The sequence below is a fragment of the Moschus berezovskii genome, chromosome 11, assembly GCF_049115385.1.
Source record: "Moschus berezovskii isolate FMDL1 chromosome 11, NW_MosBer_1.0, whole genome shotgun sequence".
In the NCBI taxonomy this organism is placed as follows: Eukaryota; Metazoa; Chordata; class Mammalia; order Artiodactyla; family Moschidae; genus Moschus; species Moschus berezovskii.
The window spans coordinates 52,536,465-52,560,655 of record NC_142470.1 but is presented as its reverse complement, the minus strand read 5'-3'; the positions used below and the strand labels follow the sequence as shown (position 1 = coordinate 52,560,655).

The 24,191-nt window shown below is 38.7% G+C and overlaps 1 protein-coding gene across 4 annotated transcripts in view; it reads right to left on the bottom strand.

Moving 5' to 3' along the window:
• The window catches only part of CTNNA2 (catenin alpha 2), a 1,253,094-nt gene that overhangs the window by 54,277 nt on the left and 1,174,626 nt on the right, over positions 1 to 24,191 (bottom strand). For all 4 annotated transcript variants that reach the window (XM_055400364.2, XM_088841736.1, XM_088841737.1 and 1 more), the window contains exons 13-14: positions 15,312 to 15,425; positions 6,722 to 6,903 (exon numbers count right to left, since the gene is read on the bottom strand). In XM_055400364.2, coding sequence (XP_055256339.1) covers positions 6,722 to 6,903; positions 15,312 to 15,425 — 296 coding nt within the window. The remainder of the gene's footprint in view (positions 1 to 6,721; positions 6,904 to 15,311; positions 15,426 to 24,191) is intronic.

The window sequence follows — 24,191 nt, the reverse complement described above, 5'->3', positions numbered from 1 at the left end:
TTTACATAAATTACTTGTCTCTTTTAGATATTTTGAATTTCGATCTTTTGTTAATCATGCTGCAAATACTTCCAGTCTTAGCCTGTATGTTTACTTTTGTAACAGCTTTTTTAAAGTATAAATTTTAATTTTATTGTGGTCAAATGTATCAATCATTTCTACTAGAGTTTGCACTTTTTGAAATTTCTTTAAAAAGTTATTCCTGTTGAAAGTGTTAGCTTATACTATGGTGGTAATCATTTTGCAATATATATATATATAGTATATATTTTGCAATATATATTATATATACATATATTTCAGAAAATTGATATCCACATGCAAAAGAATGAAGCAAGACCCTTAACGCATAGCATATAAAAAAATTAACTGGAAGAGGATTGTAAGAGCTAATCTATACATATCATACAAGAAAACTTAAGGGAAAAACTTCATGACATTGGATTTGGCAGTTTCTTGACTATGACACCAAGAACACAGACAACAGCAGCAATATTAATTGACAAATTCAACTCTATCAAAATTTAAAATCTGTGAATTAAAGGACACAATCAATGGAGTAAAAATGCGGCCCATAGAATAAGAGAAAATATTTTAAAATCCTATATCTGACAAGGGGTTAAAACCCAGAATACAGAAAAACTCCTACAACTCAACACTAAAAATCAACCTGAATTAAAAAAACAAAAAATGGGCAAAGCACTTGAATATACATTTCTCAAAAGAAGATATACAATAGCTAATCAATACATGAAAAGATGCTTAACACTACTGATTATTAGGAAAATACAAACCAAGATCACAGTGAGATACCATCTCATACTAAAATGGTTGCTATAAAAACAAACAAAAATAAAACAAAACAAAACAAAAAAAGAAGTCTTGGCCAGGATGTGAATAAGTTGCAACTTTTATATACCGTTGATGTGAATATAAAATAGTGTAGCTGCTATGTAAAACCATACAGTGGTTCCTCAAAAAATTAAACACAGAACTACTGTATGATCTAGCAATTCAAATTCTGGGTGGAATACCCAAAGGATTGAAAGCAAGATCTCAAAGAAGTATTTGAAAGCAAGATCTCAAAGAGGTATTTGTACACCCATGTTCATAGCAAAACTATTTGTAACCCAAGTGCCCCAAAATTGATGATTGGATAAGCAAAATATAGTATATATATATTCAATAAAATATTAGTTAGCCTTAAGAAGAAATGAAAGTCTGACATGAACTATAACATGGCTGAACCTTGAGAACATGTTTGTTTTTCAGTTGCTAAGTTGTGTTGGATTCTTCGTGACCCCATGAACTGCAGCATGCCAGGTTTCCCTGTCCTTCACTATCTCCCTGAGTTTGTTCAAAGTCATGTCCATTGGGTCAGTAATGCCATCCAACCATCTCATCCTCTGTCACTGCCATCTCTTGCCCTCAATCTTTCCCAGCATCAGGGTCTTTTCCAATGAGTGGGCTCTTCACATCAGGTGGCCAAAGTACTAGAGCTTCAGCATCAGTCCTTCCAATGAATATTCAGGCCTGATTTCCTTTAGGATTGACTGGTTTGATCTCCGTGCTGTCCAAGGGACTGTCAAGAGTCTTCTTCAGCACCACAGTTCAAAAACACCAATTCTTTGGCATTCAGTCTTCTTTATGGTCCAACTCTCACATAGGTATATGATTACTGGTTGAGAACATTATGCTAAGTGATATAAGCCAGTCACAAAGAGAAAAATGTTATTTGTTTCCACTACATGAGACACTTAGTCAAGTTCATAGTGAAAGAAAGAAGAATTGTGGTTGCCAGGTGCTGAGGGGAGAGGGGAATGAGGAATGAAGAGTTCAATGGCCAGAGTTTCTGTTGGGGAAGATGAAAAAGTGCTAGAGATAGATGTTGGTGACAGTTGCACAACAGTGTCAATATGCTTAATGCCACAGAACTGTATATTGAAAAATGCTTAAAATAGTAAATTTCATTGTATGTATTCTTCACTACAATAAAAAAAACCAATTAATTTAATCAGCCTTATGCGATTGGGGCTACTGTATTGGTCAACACAGGGCTAAATGAGCAGCAGTCTTTGGAATAATATGAAGTGGGAACAGAAATAAAAAATGGTCAACATAAATATATAGATAGATATATAGATCAGACCCCAAAACATCAGATGTTTGAGTCTTCCTGTCAGTGGACAGTGGGTTTCCCAGGCGGGTCAGAGGTAAAGAATCTGCCTGCCAATGCAGGAGACACAGGTTCAGTCCCTGGGTGAGGAAGATCCCCTGGAGAAGGAAATGGAAACCTAATGCAATATTCTTTCTTGGGAAATCCCATGGACAGAGGAGCCTGTCAGGCTACAGTCCATGGGGTCACAAAGAATCAAACATGACTTAGCAACTGAACATGATAACACAACACAATCAGTGGACTGCAGTGTTGACAAAGTGACTGACCCCACTGGTTGTAGCTCCCAGTCTCAAACTAATGGCTTAGACCCTATGTCTCTCCCTAATTCAGATCAGGTTCTCTATTTTGGGAATTTTGAAAGGTGCTTTGAGGAACCTTGTGACCTTAAAGACAGAAGACATGCTATTGTACCATTCAGTTCAGTTCAGTTCAGTTCAGTCGCTCAGTCGTGTCCGACTCTCCGCGACCCCATGAATCACAGCACGCCAGGCCTCCCTGTCCATCACCAACTCCCGGAGTACACTCAAACTCATGTCCACAGAGTCGGTGATGCCATCCAGCCATCTCATTCTCCGTCGTCCCCTTCTCCTCCCGCCCCCAACCTTTCCCAGCATCAGAGTCTTTTCCAGTGAGTCAACTCGTCGCATGAGGTGGCCAAAGTACCATATTTTTAGTTTTCTTGAAAAACATCAAGAGTGAAATTAACTCTACTATATAGATTCATGAAATGTCTCTTTTGGCAATAGGTGATTTTTATACAAGGGTCAATATTTGGAAGCTTTCCCAGGAAATGGTCACTGCAAAAAAAAAAAAAGCCATGGAAATCTATTATCATGTTACTGCTATCCACAACTAAACAACTATTTAATATTTATTTCATGAAAAGGTAATGGGTACTAATGTGAAAAATCAATGTGTGAGTACACTCTGAGTTAATGTACTCAGCACCCAGAATTTTTAAATTGAGTATTTCTAAATTAAAACTATTTATTTGCTATAGTTTTCTCAATACCTATAACTGATCAGTATAAGATGCAACTCTCCAGTAATGAGGTATCGTTAAGGTAAGGAGTATATTTATAAATCATAGAAGCCTCTTTTTAGTACCAGAGTCCATAAAACGCGGTTGGGAAATATCCCTTTCACCAATCGGCTGAAGTAGTGTAAAGATAGCACAGTGGAAAAGTTGAGTTAATCTGGGGATTAAAGATAAGTCAGGTGAGACTGCAGGACCATTAGCTGAATCATGCAAGGAAATAACATTTAGAGAATGGTCTTGAAACTGAAGTACAAATATGGAAAAAATTGAAGTACAAATATGTAAAAAATTGAGAAAGAATCTAAGGGTCAATAAAGGTAGGCTTTGGATAGCAAACTCAAGATTTTTATATTATTTTATGAAAAGAGGAAAGAAAATTTTGGTGCAAAGGAGTTAGATGGATGCCATTTAATGGCCAGATATGGCATAAGTTAAATCACAAGAATCAAGAATTAGAACATATACTAGTTGAACTGTCACTTGGGTTGGAGTCCTGACTGTCCATACCAAGGCAGGAATGAAGTTTGGGGATATCAGGGTGATTACTTGATCTTTTAGTCTAGTGCTCAATACTTTACAGTTGATTGTAACCTGAAAGCTTTTTATTAGCCTGAACCCAGTTCCTTTCAAGATCAGAACTTATGGTTGATCTAAAAAGACAGCTTTGTCTCTTGCTGTACAATTAAATGTGAGTTTCTTTCCTGAACTGCTGCCATCTACACACCTTTTGTTACCAGGAAACAAGACTGGCACATACTATTTCCTTCTGAAAGTGATATGAGAAATATGGATTCACCCTCTGCAGGACATCATCTCTGCCATCACCCATGAGATGGAAGTCAAGAAATGAACAGAAAAAAGATGTGAGGCATAACCAGTTTTATCCACCATGACCAAGTTATTACACAAGTAATGAGGTAGAACCTCTCTACTATTAATAATAATGGAGTGGATATCATTGAGATTACTGAATCAAATTAATGAATTAGCTACCAATAAGAAGAAAACAAGATAAAAAATGCAAGGGTTTTTTTTTTTTTTTTCCTTTCATTGAAATGCCCTATAAATGTGTGATCTGAGGTGTGTAGTGAAGTTTCAGTTCCTATTCAGCTACATCCTTCCCTTTAAAGAAGAGAACATTAGAGGTATACAGCTGACATAATTCCTCCTTAAAGTGGAAAACCCAAGGCAATAACAGTCATGCATAGGGTCAAATGCAGTGAATTTAGGCGAAAGGCACAAAGAAAGGTTCAAATTAGCTACCTCTTTGCAAAGGAAGAGGCTCTGCAGATGGCCACAGCAGCAAAACCTCAGCTCCCTTTGTGGCATTTCCAATTCACACCCTCCCCTGTTTCTCTGGTTATTAACAACTGTATCTTCCTTTGGTTTCACAAAGGGGCATAAAACTACTCATCAGGCAGCAGGAAAAAATGATAACCAGTAACAGTCTAGACATTTCATTATTCAAATCAGCATAAAATGATTATGCAAAATCCCTAGGAACTGAAGTGACCCTCTTTTCACTTTTAAAACTATACTTTGACTAATAGAAAATCTGTCTTAAATATCCTCTAAAAAGACCCCTCAAATGTATCTTTCTTCTTTGACACAGTTATATATAATCCAGAGTACTGTAAAACGTCTTCCTGATCTTAACTAGCAACATGACTCAATTCATCATTCACTTTAAATTAATGAAATTATTTGTTCAAGAGATGTTATTAATGGATTGTATAATATCCATCAGATAAAGTACAAATACAATGTTGAAAGCAAGCAAATTAAGTCATCACTGGCCTTGAAAAGCAATGACTGAGGCTACCATGAGAGTCTGATTTGTAGGAAATTCCTGGTGTGCTGTGATTCATGGGGTCGCGGAGAGTTGGACACGACTGAGCGACTGAACTGAACTGAAGACTTAATTAATGGTTCAGATTGTATTTTTCTACTATTATTTTTGTGTGTGAAATAAATCTGTGAAACCAGTAGAGACCAGCCAAATGTACAAATTTGAACTTCTAATTGACATTTAAAATCTTGAAAGTCACCCTTAAAACATTAAGTCATTCCACTGAAGTAAAAAACAATTTTAAAATATTTGGAGAAAGGGCCAAGCAATGTCATCAATACATATTAACCAGAGGCAAAAGGTAAGGAGGATAGGGCAGAGATGTGTCATATTTTATTATAAGCTATAATTAATTGTGGGCTTCCCAGGTGGCTCAGCAGTAAAGAAAACATCTGCCAATGTAGGAGATGCAGTCTCAATTCCTGGGTGGGGAAGATACCCTGGAGAAGGAAATGGCAACCCACTTCAATAATCTTGCCTGGAAAATTCCATGAACAGAGAAGCCTGGCAGGCTACAGACCAAGGGATCCTAAAAGAGTTGGACATGATCTGGGGACTAAAACAACATAATTAATTGTAGCCTTTTCTTACTAAAAGTATTCATCAATCATTTAAAAAACTGTCACCATAAGGTAGTGTCTTGACATTGCCACACATCTTACATAACTTTAATAACAAATACGATGTTGAATCATTACTTTTGCTCATGTTTCTTGTGGGTCTGTTTCCCAGAAAAACAAAATCTACAGCAAAATGGTAGCTTTCATTCATATGGTAGGATACTTTATAACTGCATTACCTGTTTGGATTTTAAACTCTCCTGTGAAGTTCATAAGAAGAGTATTACTTTGCTCCTTTACAAATAAATAAAGACAATAATAGACTGATCCAGAATCACCTGGTATCTGAACTAAAAAATCCAGGGATCTTTTCATTGAGCTTTGCTCTCCCTTGGTCTGCCCTTCGTGTGGTTGGAAGGGCAGAAATGTCAGCTCCCTTTAAAGAGGAGACTATAAAAATGCAAAGGAAGAAACAGCAATGACCCCTGAGGAAAAAAAGGCTCCTGACAAAATTCTGACTGGTCTCCTGATTTATTAAAAATACTGCTCAGAGCAAAAGGGTCTAAAACTTATACAATGTTTAATTTTCCTGTCACAATTACAGAATCAGATGGTTGAACCCTGTTCTTTGTATGTAAGTATAAAATATGAGCTGAAATTAAATACTAAATCATCAGCTAGCATTAAAAGACATCACATGCCACATATATATATATACATATTTTTTCCCTGAGGGATATCAGCAAATCATACACTTTATCTTCAGAATAATATTTAAATACACTGCAAAATAGCATAGACCAAAAATCAGTCCCCCAAGCTCCAGGAGTTTGATTTTATGACTAATTCAGGATGGATAATTAAAACAATACTAATTACAGAAATGAATCTGTTCTTTTTGACCAGAAAGACCTACCTGCTAAGAACCAGGCTCAGATCATGTTGACTTACACATGTAAATTTTACAATACCACTCCCTGCTTTGATGGAGCCTTTTAATGTTTCAGCAGGCTTTTCACATACTAATACCCACTATTATGATGCCTCTGTTATTTTCAACGAGAAAACCTTCTCTTCCTGTCTGCATGCCTCACCTTGTGAAGTCTGTCATCTCCATCATGATCATACACATCTGTTTGGCCAGCACAATGATATCATTGCCGCTGTCATCCCATTTGGCCACTTCAGCATCCAGCTTGCTTTTCTCTTGGTGGAATATCTCCACCTGTTCAGCTATTTTTGCCTTCTCCTCTTGCGGTAGTTGTGCCATGATGGCCTGCGTGGGTTACAGAAAAAGTATGACTAATGATGACAAAGGGAGCATAGACAGAAGGTCAACTCTGCCTCCAGTTAACAGCAAACCCAGACCCTGACAAGAAAATACTCTTCTCCAGCCCCAGGAAGGAAAAAGCACAGACTGGTAAGGTCCCCAAATTTCCTGTCCCCATTCCCACATACAAAAAATAACCAAGATCCAAAGGGACGTGCACGTTGACAGTAGCAGAACCTCTCTATCGCTGTGATGACATATGTTTGTTCAAAAGAATCTATTCCTGACAATTTTTATGTTTGGTCTCGGGAAACTTTTACCGGATGAAAGAATGCACCTCTTTCAACACTGAAATCTGTTCAGAGAAGGGAAAAAAAGAGAACAGGCCTTCTGTTGCTGGGAAGGAAAAGAATTTTAAAGAATATCTGAGCATCCCAAGTGAGGTGGGGAGACAATCTGTGGGTGTTAATGAAGCCATCCATGATTGATTAAATGCTAAACAAAAATCCTTTATCCAGGGCACTTCAGGGATGGCATATCCATTCCCAGTCCTTCTCTGTGGAAATCCTGGGTCAGCCATGGCTCCTTGGAGAGCCTATGAGTATGCACAGAAAATCTGTGATGGGATAAAATGTAGGATTAGGAAAGGAAAAGTTGATTTTCAACAGTTGCTAGTAGGGGAATGTAGAAAAGGAAGAACTACTGTTGATTCAATTGGTGGATTTTTTTTTTTTTTTTTTTTGCAAATTTTCCTACTCTTTAACATCTATCTGAACTCTCAAATCAGTATTTGTTATGCTTTCAGTCATTCACAAACATGTGCAGAGCTGCCAAAATTTGAATCATCCTACATCCATGTTCCCAGATGAGGCGGAACAAGGGTGTCTCTGCCTTCTTGTATTAGCACTCATACCAGAAACATGTGTCCTTTTTGCTGTCTATTTAGTACCACATTTTCCACATCTTTGCACTTTTTGTTGGTGGTTTAGCTGTTTAACATAGTACCCAACCCTAGTGTAGAAGTGCTGTCTCATATCTCGAAACACAAGAAGGCTGCAAAGTGCCTAATGAATAAATATATGTATTATATGAACTTTGTTCACACTTGAGTTTTAGTGCTCTTAGATATGAGTTCAATGTTCATGAGCCAAAACTAGGGAAAAAACAAGCATTCATTAAACAAGATTATGTATTGATGGGTTGAAGGAAATGTTAAGACTAGCAGCTCTCAGGAACCTAACCCTGTATTTCCCATAGGAACAATGATTCTGTAGTTGCTAATTAAGCGTTCACGGTGACTTTATAGAACATGAGGCCATGAATAAAGAGAATCAACTGTATTTGTTAAACACTATTTATGTAGCAGGTGCTGAGTGAAATGTCTGACACCAGTTCATGGCATCTGCCCATGTATCACTGTATTACTGAAAGGAGCATGTGGATCAGTGTGTTAGCACTGGTGTCCCTCTGGTGCTGGGATACATGTATCCTCCAGAAGAAAGACCAAGAAAGCAGGATTTGGGATACATACAGTTTTTACAAAGGACAGGTAAATAACACCCCCAAAACAAAACTGCTTTCTAATTTGTAAAGCTCTTCCCAGTATAAGTGAATAGTTCAAAGGTGAGGTAGCTTATATCTAACTGAAATATCAGGGGATACAAGATTAGAAGAACTGGGTTCAACCTGGCTCTGTCACTGACTTAAGACCTCATTGCTACTGGATTACATACTTAACTTTTTGAAATATAAGATTAGTAGACAATTACCTCAATTACCTTAAAATGCTATGATGGACAGAAAATAATAAGTGTGCTACATGTTTGTCAAAAAAATGACAGGAAACATGAATGGGATTATTGTTACCATTGTTATCATTATTTCTATGAGCTTTCCTTTCCAGCTGCTTCTCTAGCTTGTTACATAGTTGCCATCAAAGAGAAGAGATGGAATCAGAGACTGTGTGACTACCTATAAATGGAAACCACCATGATTCCCTGAACATAGGCATGAATCCTGGGTACTATACTAAAAGATTTAAAATGTCAAACATTTAATCTACTTAATTATTTTGTAAGATTAATGCTATTATTAGCCCTATTTTATTAATGATGATACCAAGATCCAGGAAAGTTAATTAACTCTGAACATTACACAACTAATGAACTGTAAGAACAGGATTCAAAGCCAGGTCAGGTAATACCATACTTAACCATCCTGCACAATGAGATCACCATGCAGGACAGTGCAGGTTAGACACTGCCTAGTGATCCCAGTCCAATGGGGCAAAGGTCACTGAAACTGCAGCCTCTGTCCATCAGGCTGAGCATCCTAGAGTTGAGGCTTCATCTGCCCAGGGTAAAGGGGTTCCTTGGTCTGATTTGCATAAAGGTGTCCTTGAACTAGCAGCTTCCCAGATGCTACCTCTTACTAACAATGTCTACTAAAAGCCGTGCATGTATGTGTGTGACTTTATACAAATAGCATGTGTCTTCATGTGCATGATGTCTGTGTGTATATATATGTATATAAACTTAGGTCTATAAATATGTGTGTGCATGTGTATAAATATTAAAAATCCATATTTTAAAAGTCAAGCTAGTTAAGATACAATAGTTAAAATATTTAAAATACTACTATTCAAAAAATATTTTAAAGTACTTTTAAAATATATTTTAAAAGAGTTAATATACAAAAGAGTTTGTTATAAATTCACATATGCAACATTGTACTAATTCCAAGGCAGCTATTCCAATACTTTTGAGATAGGTTTGGATTTGTACAAGTTCCCTGAAGCACCCCATCTGATATTCTAAAGGTATCTAAGATTCATTTGTTTTCCTCATATAATAATGATAACCATGTTTTACTTATACCCTACAAGTCCTAACTAGCATTATTTAAAGCATCTATTAGGTGCTTCTCGTTAAAAAAAAAAAAAAAAAGAATCTATAAAACTGCTGAGCAGACCTCCAGATTCTACATTCAATAACCAGATTCTAGCAATAAACCTATCATTGTCCCCAAAGGATTAATTTGTGCATTAAAAGGTTACACATGTCTGTCAACTGTTATCACTTAAGTTTCAATCATTTCAAATATTCAGTATTTGAATATTAACTGCCTTGCTCTAACTCTCTGATTTCTATTAATGCCCTGCCTCTGACTTCTCTTTGAGTTTCCTGCGGGCAAAGACCCCAGCATCCGCCTCCGTGCAGAAACTAAATGCATACCTTTTGATTGACTGTTCACACATCTCTCCACTCACCCTATTGACACAGTTTGAGAGAAGTTAACAGAACTGACAAACGTTTTCTGAGGGCACAATTTGGAAGAAAAACTGGCCCCTTCACAGCAAATTTGCAAAGGAAGCTGTTATTTTGACTCTGGGGGTGCTTCACCCACATAATGCACTTAATGACGTGTGACTTGGGTGTAAGAGTCATTACATTTGCTTCTGCTAACGTAGCTATCGATGAAGCAAAGTCGTTTCCTAAATATTCTTAAAATGCTCTTGGCTTTTAAAAATTCATAATTGACCTTTTCTGAAACTGGAATTTAAAAAAAGGTTATCTATAAACAGTAGATCACAAACTGTGAAATTTGCAAGTTAATCAAATTAAAATTCAACACATGAGTTTTAATTAGGTCTTATCAATATAACTCAGCAGTTTGAAATGTTAACACATTAAAGCCCTTCTAGCTAGGGGGGAAAAAAACAACTTAGAGGCTGACTACATTCAAGTCAAGTTGAATACAAAATACATAATGTGCAATTGTTCACTCCCTCAAACTAGGGAAACACAAGAAAAATGGTTTCAATGATGCAGGGGAAAGAGAACAAATCAGCTTTTCTGTTTGTGTCATGTGGTCACCTGGGGTGGTCTGAGATCTTCCTCTACTTGCAGTATAGCCAGGCACAGCTGTCCAGATTGTTGATCTGGGACCCCAGTTCGGTGGCCTCAGAGACTTGAATTCACAATGTTACTTACCCCCAGCCTCAGGCTCCTAGTCTTTCCTCTGAACATCCAACCATTTATTGTGTGTGTGATTGTTCTAAACTTTATTAAGTGAAGAAAGTGAAAGTGTTAGTCACTCAGTCGTTCTCTTTGCGACCCCATGGACTGTATAGCCCGCCAGCCTCCTCTGTCTGGAATTCTCCAGGCAAGTATACAGGAATGGGTTACCATTTCCTTCTCCAGGGGATCTTCCCAACCCAGGGACTGAACCTGGGTCTTTGATTGAATCCAGACTCTATCGTCTGAGCCACCAGTAAAGCCCAAACTTTATTAAATAAAAGTGTGTATCACTGACACAAGCCAACAACCTCTCAGTCCGGAATTTTTTCGTCAATTTAAATCTCAAGGAGCTTTTTGCTAGTCTCGAAAGAATTCTTTTCCCAATCCCAAGATGAAAAATGACTTTTAAAGTCTTTGGACATCTGAACTGAAAAGTGTTAGTGTCTTAAACACACAGCAAAAGTCTACCATGAAAGGTTTAAGTATATGCATGTTTATAAATAATGATTTAAAAGGTTAAAACTTAATGTGCCCATTTCTCTTCACTTGGTTTTAGAGCAAGATAATAAACGTAAGTAATTAAGGAGTGGGTGACTTTTACCTGTATGAGGCTGTGAAGTGAATTGGAAAATTAAGGTTCTTGTCTCATTAATTCAAGCGAAAACTTTCAGGATGGTCTAAATTATCCAGCTCTTTCAGGTTAAATTATTGACCAGCCTTCTAATGAATGACTATGTTATGCTATAAGCATCATCATCTTCTTCATAAACTTAACATTATACAATAACTCTTGGGATACCTTTCATCATGCATTTCTCCTAATGACATTGTGAAGTAGGATGATACATGTATATACAGAGAGAGAGGGAGAGAGAGGGCACACACAAGGAGATGAGGCATAGAGAGGTTAAGAAAGTTACCCCAAAGCCGTACAGCTTGCCCTAATTCATTTTTAAAATATGGTTTGTGTGACTCCAAGTAATACGTTTTATCATGAAGGTTAAATGCCCAAGAGTTGTTGTTGATTAATTTTAACTATGTCGGCTTTTGAAGAAAGAAGTTTATAAGATATCATGTTTAGGATCAAAGGGCCTGATAATTTCTATATTTCATCAGATCAGGGTATGATTGTTCTCCATTTAAATCCACCCCGCCCCACCGCCCTTCCCCGTGTGTTTCTCTCTCATAAAGCATTGTAGACAAGCAGCAGACTGGAACACATATGGGAACAAAGCTTCACTCTAATTTCAGAATTTGACAGCAACACTGGAATGGGTACTAAAGTCTTTTTTCCCACCTTAACCTCCTCTTGGATTTAATTTGCCATTTTCAGAGAATTTCGCTAAATGAGAACACAAAGTAACCAGAGGAGAGCTGGCTGCTGGAAAGAGCAACTGCCTCTGTCAGAGACAACTTTTGCCTCCTCCACACTTTTGAACAAGTTAACACACTTCTCTGGTCAAAAGTTCGACCATCTGTCATCTCAGCAATTCAATGCACCCTCTTATTTCCAACTTATGGCCGTAATTCTATGTCTCTGATTTGTCATCATATAATTATAGGCTTAAATAGGCTGACTCAATAACTAATGCTGTCTGCTGCAAGTTACTCATACAAACCTCATGATAGTTCGCAAAGACAAATCAGCAAGTGCTGAATTACAAGGGTAGTTTGTTCTTACTATCCTGGCCCATGTCCAAAAAAAACTTTCAGAAAAGACCATTGTCTTCTCACCTACTGGGTGAAGAAATAATAGATGATGAAGACAGATGTCATCTGACTTTTGTTTCCACTCACCGTAACTGACTTGACTTTGAATGTAAGATGCATGAAATGGAAGTATAATGGGACTGTATTTTTCCTCGTAAAAAGTGAGGTTGTACCAATACTAAGTTGCAGTTAGTCAATCAAATTGACTTTGAACTGATTAATGTTTGGGTGAATTACTCAAACTTGCCCTTTGTCACTGACATAAAAATGCTTGTTTTACTTCATTCTGAAGATGAATTGATCTGACTGATGAATTAGATTAGTGTTACGCCAGTACAGGCTCAAAAGACTCTCAGCTTAATCAACTTCCCTATTTTCAATATTTTAGGGGGAGTAACTAAAGTCTACAAGGAATCTTTTAAAGTAGGGAGCCTCATACTCTTTTGTGCACTTTTCTGCTCTCACCAGCCTGTGATAAGAGATTTCTCTTCCAGGAGATGACAATTTTCAGTCATCCTTTATTGAGCACTCAATGTGTGTCAGATATTATGCTCATTATTTTATAAATGTTCAGTGATCAAAACCTCAAAGGAATCTTATCAAACAGGCCTATTATTTACTTATATATGATAGAAAAAAAGCTCAGAGAAATTAAGCAGCATGTACCAGAGCACAGTCTTCACCCTACTCATTACAATTCAGAACTAAGTCTGTCTGAAATCAAATCCAGTGCGTCTCCAATGTTCTTTTACTCTCACGCTTCCCCCAATGATGTCCATCTCTATCTTCTAGATCATTTAACTGTTGGATGAGACTATCAGGAGAAATGGGATTTTATTTTTTTTATTTTTTTTATTGGAGGCTAATTACTTTACATTAATATATTGGTTGTTTTTGCCATACATTGACATGAATCCACCCCGGGTATACATGTGTTCCCCTTCTTGAGCCCCCCTCCCACCTCCCTCCTCCCCATATCCTCCCTCCAGGTCATCCCTGTGCACCAGGCCCAAGCATCCTGTATCATGCGTCGAACCTGGACTGGTGATTCATTTCACATATGATAATATACATGCTTCAATGCCATTCTCCCAAATTATCCCACCTTCACCCTCTCCCACAGAGTCCCAAAGACTGTTCTATACACCTATGTCTCTTTTGCTGTCTCGTATACAGGGTTAAGGTTACCATCTTTCTAAATTCCATATATATGCATTAGTATACTGTATTGATGTTTTTCTTTCTGGCTTACTTCACTCTGTATAATAGGCTCCAATTTCATCCAACTCACTAGAACTGGTTCAAATGCATTCTTTTTGATGGCTGAAAAGTACTCCATTGTGTGTATGTACCAAAGCTTTCTTATCCATTCATCTGCAGATGGACATCTAGGTTGCTTCCATGTCCTCGCTATTATAAACAGTGCTGCAATGAACATTGGAGTGCATGTGTTTCTTTCAATTCTGGTTTCCTCAATGTGTACGCCCAGGAGTGCGATTGCTGGATCATATGGCAGTTCTATTTCCAGCTTTTGAGGAATCTCCACACTGTTAAATCAAAGACTTACTTAACCCAACATAAAGCTTAGTCTTCTCTGAATTATCTTTATTTTAACCTTTGATTGGCTATTTTCTACTCTTTTGCAGAATTCCTATGTCAGTGTGAGCTTTCTGGAGTTTCTAGATCCCTATTCTAAATTGCCGTCTCTATCTCATGCTTCCTATTCATTATCTTTTAATAAGCAAAACTTTACAAAAGAGAATTAAAATATCCATTAGGATATCTCAGTTATACTATAATTAGATTAGATTATTTTTGCCCTATGGAAGCGGAAACTTTAAAGGGAGGAGAATCTCACCCTCTTTTGCAATCCCTAGGAATTGTATCTGCTGCTTCCTCCTTGATTACTGGCAGCTTATCCTCAAGAAGCTCTAGCTAATAAGACTGGTCAGATTCCAGAATATTCTTTAGAATACTTTTTTTGGTGGACTGTGTCACAGAGTGTTCAACTGTCAGCCACAATGGTGATCTTTTAATGGTTCTTGCTCCACAATCTTTAACTGTTATATTTCTTGTATGTCTCTGTAATTTCTTTTTCAATCACATGGATCTGGGGCTGCTGTCTTGGCCCTAGGTAGGTATCAGGGGAAAAACTTCTTTCTCAACTCTGATGTCCCTGAACCAACTGCAAAATATGTGGTCTTGTTTCTCAGATACCCTAGGCCAGAGTATGGAGCAATAACAACCCCACTGGCAACAAAGTAGTACTCTCATTCTCCATTTGTGGTTGTCACCTATGTGGTTAACAAGCTTGGAGACTTTAAGAAGAACCATGAAGTCTGGGAAAAGGTAAGAACTGAGCATTCCCTTATGCCCTGGCCACTAAACCACCTAATCATGATCTCCAACCCCCACCAAATCCATAATACACACAAGTTTTGCTGTGATGTGGCTGCTATGATTTCAGTGATGGAAACAGGAGTAAGAAGGAATCAGAATCAGTGGTGGTGATTTCCACTGTGTAAAATGTGAACTGCTAGAAATGAAAAAACCCCAGATGACAGCCTGGATTTCTGAGCCATGAATCTCTGGGGTTCCAGGTACCTGGAAATCAGAAATTCCTTCAAATCAGTTTGGTGAACACAACTGCTGTGCTCCAAACCAAAGTCTTGAATGTCCACTCACCCGTGCACTCTGTCCTGCAATGAGCTGGTCATCTTCGGTCTGAACACTTGTCCGGCTACGCACATCATAATCTTCCTGCTCAAAGTCTGAATCATCCTCTAATTCTTCTGGGGTCTAAAAATACAGAGAAAAAGAGAAAAATCAGCATACAGATTTCCTTCAACTTATAATGAGATTAAATTCCAACAAACCCACTGTAAGTTGAAAATATATTAAGTCAAAAATGCATTCAATACACTAACCTACTGAATATCATAGCTTAGTCTGTGTGCATATGTGTGTTCAGTCATGTCTAACTCTTTGTGATCCCATAGACTGTAGCCCATGAGGCGCCTCTGTCCATGGGATTTCCCAGCAAGAATACAGGAGTGGGTTGCCATTTCCTTCTCCAGTGCATCTTCCCAACCTAGGGATCAAACCCATGTCAGTGGCATCTCCTGAATTGGCAGATGGATTCTTTATCAAGAGCGCTACCTAGGAAGCCATAGCTTAGCCTCAGTTCAGTCCAGTTCAGTTGCTCACTCATGTCCAACTCTTTGCAACCCCATGGACTGCAGTAAGTCAGGCTTCCCTGTCTATTACCAACTCCTGGCGCTTGCTCAAATCCATGTCCATCAAGTCGGTGATGCCATTCAACCATCTCATCCTCTGTCATCCCCTTCTCCTCCTACCTTCAACCTTTCCCAGAATCAGGGTCTTTCCAATGATTCAGTTCTTCGCATCAGGAGGTCAAAGTATTGGAGCTTCAGCTTCAGCATTAGTCCTTCCAATGAATATTCAGGACTGATTTCCTTTAGGATTGACTGGTTTGATAGCCTTGCTGGCCAAGGGACTCTCAAGAGTCTTCTCCAACACCACAGTTCAAAAGCATCAATCCTTTGGTGCTCAGCTTTCTTCATGGTCCAACTCTCACATCCATGCATGACTACTGGAAAAACCATTGCTTTGACTAGATGGGCCTTTGTTGGAAAAGTAATGTCTCTGCTTTTTAATATGCTATCTAGGTTGGTTATAGCTTTTCTTCCAAGGAGCAAGCATCTTTTAATTTCATGGCTGCAGTCACCATCTGCAGTGATTTTGGAGTCCAAGAAAAGAAAGTCTATCTCTGTTTCCATTGTTTCCCCATCTATTTGCCATGAAGTGATGGGACCAGATGCCACGATCTTCGTTTTCTGAATGTTGAGTTTTAAGCCAACTTTTTCACTCTCCTCTTTCACTTTCATCAAGAGGCTCTTTAGTTCTTCTTTGCTTTCTGCCATAAGGGTGGTGTCATCTGCGTATTTGAGGTTATTGTTATTTCCCCCAGCAATCTTGATTCTGGCTTGTGCTTCATCCAGCCTGGCATTTTTCATGATGTACTCTGCATATAAGTTAAATAAGCAACGTGACAATATACAGTCTTGACGTACTCCTTTCCCAATTTGGAACCAGTCTGTTGTCCCATGTCCAGTTATAACTGTCACTTCTTGACCTACACACAGATTTCTCAGGAGGTGGGTGAAATGGTTTGGTATTCCCATGTCTTGAAGAATTTTCCAGTTTGTTGTGATCCACACAGTCAAAGACTTTAGCATAATCAATGAAGCAGAAGTAGATATTTTTCTGGAATTCTTTTGCTTTTTCTATGATCCAATGGATGTTGGCAATTTCCTAACCTACCTTAAAAGTGCTCAGAACACTTACAAAAGCTTATTAGTTGGGCAAAATTGTCTAAGACAAAGCCTTTCTTTATAATTAAGTATTGACTATCTCATGTCATTTACTGAATACTCTATTAAAGGTGAAAATCAGAATGGTTTTCTGTGTACAGGATGGTGTAAGTAGATCTGCTGTTTACCCTTATTATTGTGTGGCTAGCTGGGAGCTGTGGCCTCTGTGCTCACACACTAATAATAGAAAACATACTTCAGGTACCTTTAATTTGCCTATCATTGTTTTCTAAGTGCTTTACATACACTAACTCATACACTTTTACATAAGAAACCTGAGGTGTGAGAAGATATACCTTGTTCAGAGTCTTCTAAAGCAAGCAGTTTGACACATGTACTCAAAAATCCTATGCTCTGTTAATTTTAAGAGGATAAACTCAGGAGGTGGCAAGGATGGTGCAGGAAGGAAAGACAGTGCCTTCATGTGAGACTCTCTGCACAATTATCTTTAGTCTGAAAGTCACCCACAACTTGGCACACAGTAACACTATCTCTCAGGGCTGTGTCTTTCAGAAGGAAGGAACAGATCACAACCAGTACTGACAATGCAGGTGCCCATTGCCCATCTAAAAGGGCACATTTTAATTTCGCTGGTTTCTTTGGCTATCTCAGTATAATTAATCAGGTGTGGTTATTGATGAAGTCTTGAGATTGATCAGACAGGCATAAAATGGGGTCTTTGGTGCCAATATCACATTCTGCCTAGTAATTTTCCAGGCTGTGGCATATCCCTCTTGCTTTCCATCTCTCTCACCACCAACTTTATTAATATTCACTCACTCATCTACAGATGTTCAATTTTTTTCCCTAGAAATATTAAAAGAAAGAGGTTTTGTTCCCAGTCTTTATTAACTCAAGCAGGGGTAGAGTGGGCAAACCAGTTCACATGACTGCTGGAATTTTCATTGTGGACACAGACAAGCATCTCTGTTCATTTCTCACTTCTCTGGAGTGTGCCGAGGAACAATTACAGCAAGTTGGTAAATTCTGATGACAGATGAGCTGACAAGATTGCACACACTTCTCATCATTAGATTTTGAAAAGGAGAGCAAAAAATAAAATGGAAAACCTCACTCAACAGAAAAAAGAAGAAAGTGACAGTGCCTATAGTACTGTGTCCAAACATTTCAGTGATCTGTGTGTTCAGTAGACGAGTCAATGGCAAGCACAACCTGGCGGCATAAGGCTCATAATGAGGAGTTCGTATTCAAGTGGTTATGGCTCAGAAACTAAAATAAAGTTTCAAAATGAAAAAAAAGAATACTGTACACCCAGGGGACCTGAACATTTGGGGCCTGACTCTGCCACTGATATGTGTTTTTCACAAGCCACTATATTTTTCCTGCTTTTCTGTCTCCTCACTCATAAAATAGATAATAACTGCTACTTGTCCTGCCTGCTTCAAGAATTCTAGCATCAGATATATACAAAAAAGCTTTGTAAACAATACAAAGAAAGTAATGTGACAGTGATCATTATTATGGTTAATAAAAAAAACATACACCTAATAACAACAACTACAATCACCATCATCACAGGGATCATTTTTTACTACTCACTATGGGTCAGGTGGGTTTTCTAGCTGGTTCTGTGGTAAAGAATATACCTGCCAATGCAGGAGACACATGTCAATCCCTATGTTGGTAAGAATGCCTAGAGAAGGAAATGGCAACCCACTCCAGTATTCTTGCCTGGAAAAAATTCTTGCCTGGAAATAATAGACAGAGGAACCTGGTAGGCTACAGTCCATAGAGTCACAAAAGAGTTGGATACAACTTAGCAGCTGAACAACAATGTGGGTCAGCCATTCAACTAAAGGATTTAATCCTTACAATGACCTAATGAAATGAACTTAATCCCAATTTAACAGAGGCATAAACAGGTTCAGAGTAGTTAGGTAAATTTTCAAAGCACCACACCTGGCCAATCAAGGGTTCCATAGCTTTTAACCTTTACAAGTACCATCAGGCAAATGGATGAGATTGAAATATTTTCTTGTGCCTAATCCTTGTATCTAACCCATTCAAACCACCCATATAAATAGTTCTGTGCATGTGAAGTTTTCTGAGTGCACGTAAACATGTCTCCTATTGATGCTGTCATTTTTAAAAATAGTGTTATTTTTTGGTTGGTCAAGAATCCCCACAAATTAAAGGAGACATGGAAAAGCAGGGAGGGTCTGAAAATGGGCCAGGAAATAATCAAATTTGTATCATTAGATGATATCCTAGGGTAAAAGGAATAGAAAAAATATGCAACTCTGGACCAGAGACTGGCAACCGAAGGTCAACCCCGCAGTTCTGCCCTATGTGCTCCCAGGGAAGGCTTTTTTTATGACGCGAGAGAATCACTTTGGTCTAGTCTTGGTTCCATGATGCTACTAGCAATGTATCTGGCCTATAAAATATCTCCCTTCTAAGAGTCTATCAGCTTAACCTGTGCCTTATACAGAGGTTCAAGAATATCATGTGACTTGTCCATAATCACACCACATACCATCTGCAGAGTAGGATCAATCTACCTGCCTCAGCTTCCCAATCAAATTCTCAATCTTCTCTACAACAGCTTCAGTAAAGAAGCAAAATGAGAAAAGTTTGAAAAATTTACAGTCATTTCAGCAAGACATGTGAAAAACATGATGTGTGTGTGTGTGCATACATATATGCTCAGTCATGTCTGACTCTGTATGGACTGTAGCCCCACCAGGATCCTCTGTCCATGAGATTCTCCAAGCAAGAATACTGGAGTGGTTGCCATGCCTTCCTCCAGGGGATCTTCCCACCCAGGGATCAAATCTGCATATCTTGCATCTCCTGGATTGGCAGGTGGGTTCTTTAACACCGTGGCACCTGGGAAGCCCCAAAAATGTAGTAAGGACTATTTAAAGGATTGGCTCAGACACAAATGAGTTTTCCTGGGAGCAGAAAGATAATATGGTAAGTTGGCAACCACAACAGGAGACTTTGAGTGATGCATGAAGAGGGATTTCTCAACAGATCTCTAATCACTGCAATGGCCTGAAAACTAGAAAGTTGAATTAAAAATTTCCTAATCCAATATAGAACAAAATCTCCCTCATCAGGACTGATCAACTTCTGGCATCACTAACCATTTTTACCCTGGAGGCCACCTAGCGCTTAGCTCCTTCCTTCTGCTCTTACCCCATACTTTGTATTTTCTCCAGTATAACCAGGATACTCCATTTAAGATGTAACTCAGATCATGCTATCCTCCTGCTCAGAAAATGTCAATGGCTTCCATCATGCATTCAATATGGTTCTTAGGCCACATGTGTCACTCTCCCTGCCTGGAACACATTTCCGTGAGTACTTTTATGGCTTGTTAACCTCCTCCTTCTCTAAATCTCTTCCCAAATGTCTCCCAGTGCACTTCTATGGTAGGTCAGATGGTAAAGAATCTGTCTGCAATGCAGGAAACCGGGGTTTGTTCACTAGGTCGGGAAGATCTCCTGGAGAAGGAAATGGCCACCCACTCCAGCCAGTATTCTTGCCTGGAGAATTCCATGAACAGAAGAGTATGGCAAGTTATAGTACATGGGGCTGCAAAGAGTCTGACATGACTGAACAACTAACACACTCAATCACCCTTTATAAAACCCACCCCATCCTATGCTTTATCCTCTCAATCAGTCAGTTTAGTTCAGTTCAGTTGCTCAGTCGTGTCTGACTCTTTACGACCCCATGAATCACAGCACGCCAGGCCTCCCTGACCATCAACAACTCCTGGAGTTCACTCAAATTCATGTCCATCGTGTCGGTGATGCCATCCATCCATCTCATTCTCTGTGGTCCCTGTCTCCTCCCACCCCCAATCATTCCCAGCATCAGAGTCTTTTCCAGTGAGTCAACTCGTCGCATGAGGTGGCCAAAGTGTTGGAGTTTCAGCTTTAGCATTAGTCCTTCCAATGAACACCCAGGATTGATCTCCTTATTTTTTTATTTCTTTTTTAATTTTTTTTATTATTATTTTTTTATTGGAGGCAAATTACTTTACATTAATATATTGGTTGGTTTTGCCATACATTGACATGAATCTGCCCCAGGTGTACATGTGTTCCCCCTCTTGAACCCCCCTCCCACCTCCCTCTCCCCCATATCCTTCCTCAATGGACTGGTTGGATCTCCTTGCAGTCCAGGGGACTCTCAAGAGTCTTCTCCAGCACCATAGTTCAAAAGCATCAATTCTTCGGCGATCAGCTTTCTTCACAGTTCAACTCTCACATCCATACATGACTGCTGGAAAAACCATAGCCTTGACTAGACAGACCTTGGTTGGCAAAGTAATGTCTCTGCTTCTTAATATGCTAACTAGGTTGGTCATAACTTTCCTTCCAAGGAGTAAGCATCTTTTAAATTCATGGCTGTAAGCAGCATCCGCAGTGATTTTGGAGCCCCCAAAATAAAGTCTGACACTGTTTCCACTGTTTCCCCATCTATTTCCCATGAAGTGATGGGACAAGATGCCATGATCTTCGTTTTCTGAATGTTGAGCTTCAAGCCAACCTTTTCACTCTCCTCTTTCACTTTCATCAAGAGGCTTTTGAGTTCCTCTTCACTTTCTGCCATAAGGGTGGTGTCATCTGCATATCTGAGGTTATTGATATTTCTCCCAGCAATCTTGATTCCAGCTTGTGCTTCTTCCAGCCCAGCGTTCCTCAGGATGTACTCTGCATATAAGTTAAATAAGCAGGGTGACAATATACAGCCTTGACGTACTCGTTTTCCTATTTGGAACCAGTCTGTTGTTCCATGTCCAGTTCTAACTGTTGCTTCCTGACCTGCATACAGGTTTCTCAAGAGGCAGGTCAGGTGGTCTGGTATTCCCACCTCTTTCAGAATGTTCCACAGTTTATTGTGATCCACACAGTCAAAGGCTTTGGCATAGTCAATGAAGCAGAAATAGATGTTTTTCTGGAACTTTCTTGCTTTCTCCATGATCCAGCGGATGTTGGCAATTTGATCTCTGGTGCCTAACAAAGCTGGTGGAGGTGATGGAATTCCCATTGAGCTCTTTCAAATCCTGAAAGATGATGCTGTGAAAGTGCTGCACTCAATATGCCAGTAAATTTGGAAAACTCAGCAGTGGCCACAGGACTGGAAAAGGACAGTTTTCATTCCAATCCCAAAGAAAGGCAATGCCAAAGAATGCTCAAACTACCGCACAATTGCACTCATCTCACACGCTAGTAAAGTCATGCTCAAAATTCTCCAAGCCAGGCTTCAGCAATACGTGAACCGTGAACTTCCAGATGTTCAAGCAGGTTTTAGAAAAGGCAGAGGCACCAGAGATCAAATTGCCCACATCCTCTCAATAGTTTGTTGGTTTTCTCTATGGCACATTAACTAATATATCTACTTGTTTACTTTCTGTCTCCCACCAAAGGAAGATAAATTCTTGACTGGCCCTAACAATTTAGTGTCTGTTGCATATTGTATTACTTCTCAAACCTTGGAATACTATTGCACATCCATTGAGCTTGATTTTTATCACAGCAACAACCAGAAATGCTGCACCACAAATACCTGATGTGATCAATATATGATCAAAAGGAATCACCAACCTAATGTTTAAACTGCAAACTACCTTCAGCTAATATATCTCATGGTATCTGAGAGATGTGTATGTGTTTCCCTTGACATTTTAAAACATCTTGCAATGCTCCAGGGCATCTTCATGCCCGTTTTGGGAGATGTGAAGTTAAGCTGTAGAATCTTATCTGAATCCTGTCTTAGGTCCTACTGTTTCTCCTTTCTGCTTTCAGAAGTTTCACATGCAACAAAATTAATTGGTTCCAATTACAAAAACTCAATGTATAGATATCATTATAGATTTTTTCATGGTCATTCTATGACAGGTAACTATTTTTTTTAATATAGTTATTCTGACACCAAGATATTATCACCTTCTGTGCTGCCCACCTACTTTACATTTACTTTCCAACATTAAATGTTTAACTCCTTGTGTATTAAACATACTCTTGATCCTCCTTATCTGAAGATTCTTTATTTGAGAACATGCTACTCACCAAAGTTTCTCTGTGATCCCTAAATTAATATTTTTGTAGTAATTCAGAGATGTGTGTGTATACAATATGGCAAAAACTTTTGAGTTACCCAACATGCAAATTTCCAGCTGAGGTCAAACAGCACAATCTTCTGCTTTCTTATTTCAACTCTTATACTATAAACTAGTATCCTTTTTGCAGTCTGTTTAGTGCCACATTTTTCATTTTTGTACTTTGTGTTATTTCTCTGCTTAAAATGGCTTCCAACTGTAGTGCTGAGGTGTTGTTTAGAATTCCAAAATGCAAGAAGGTTAAGTTGCACCTTCCAGAGAAAATGCATTAGATAAGCTTCTTTCAGGCAGGAGTAATAGTGTGATTGGCTATCCCTGGTGGCTCAGATGGTAAAGATCTGCCTATAATGTAGGAGACTTGGGTTCAATCCCTGGGTCAGGAATATTCCCTGGAGAATGGCATGGCAACCCATTCTAGTATTCTTATCTGGAGAATCCCATGGGCAGAGGAGCCTGGTGGGCTGCAATCCATGGGGTCACAAAGAGTCGGACATGACTAAGTGACTACACTGTCATTCTTTCTTTTTCATTCTTTTGGCTGTGAGTTCACTGTATATATATTTAAGTAAAATGTCTTTAAACAAAAACACATATTAAACATAATATATTGATCAGTTGATGAAAATGTGACCAGAGGCTCACAGGAACCTAACCTTGAATTTCCCCTAGGAACAATGATTCCGTATTCCTTAATTCAGAGTTCACTGAAGGCAACTACTGCAAATAATGAAAATCAAATAAATTCTGGTGAGCCATATTTGCCTTTTCATTTCTAAACTACTATGTTAAGGTAATCAAAAAATTCCTATGTAGCTAATAGATCACCAAGGACAAGCCTCAGCAAGAAGCAAACAAAAAAAGTTGTATGAAAGAGAAGCAGAGTTGACCTGATCCCAAAGAGAAGTAAAAGCCTGAAAGGTGAGGTTGAAATGCCAGAAAGACAAACTTTGTTTGCTTCAGAGGGTTGCCTTGAGCTGGCCTGGAGCACCTACATACTAACATCGCCATTAAATATGTATTGATTGCTGAAAGGCAAGGTGATGGGGAATCTGACCTTTCAAGGTCCTTTCTGCA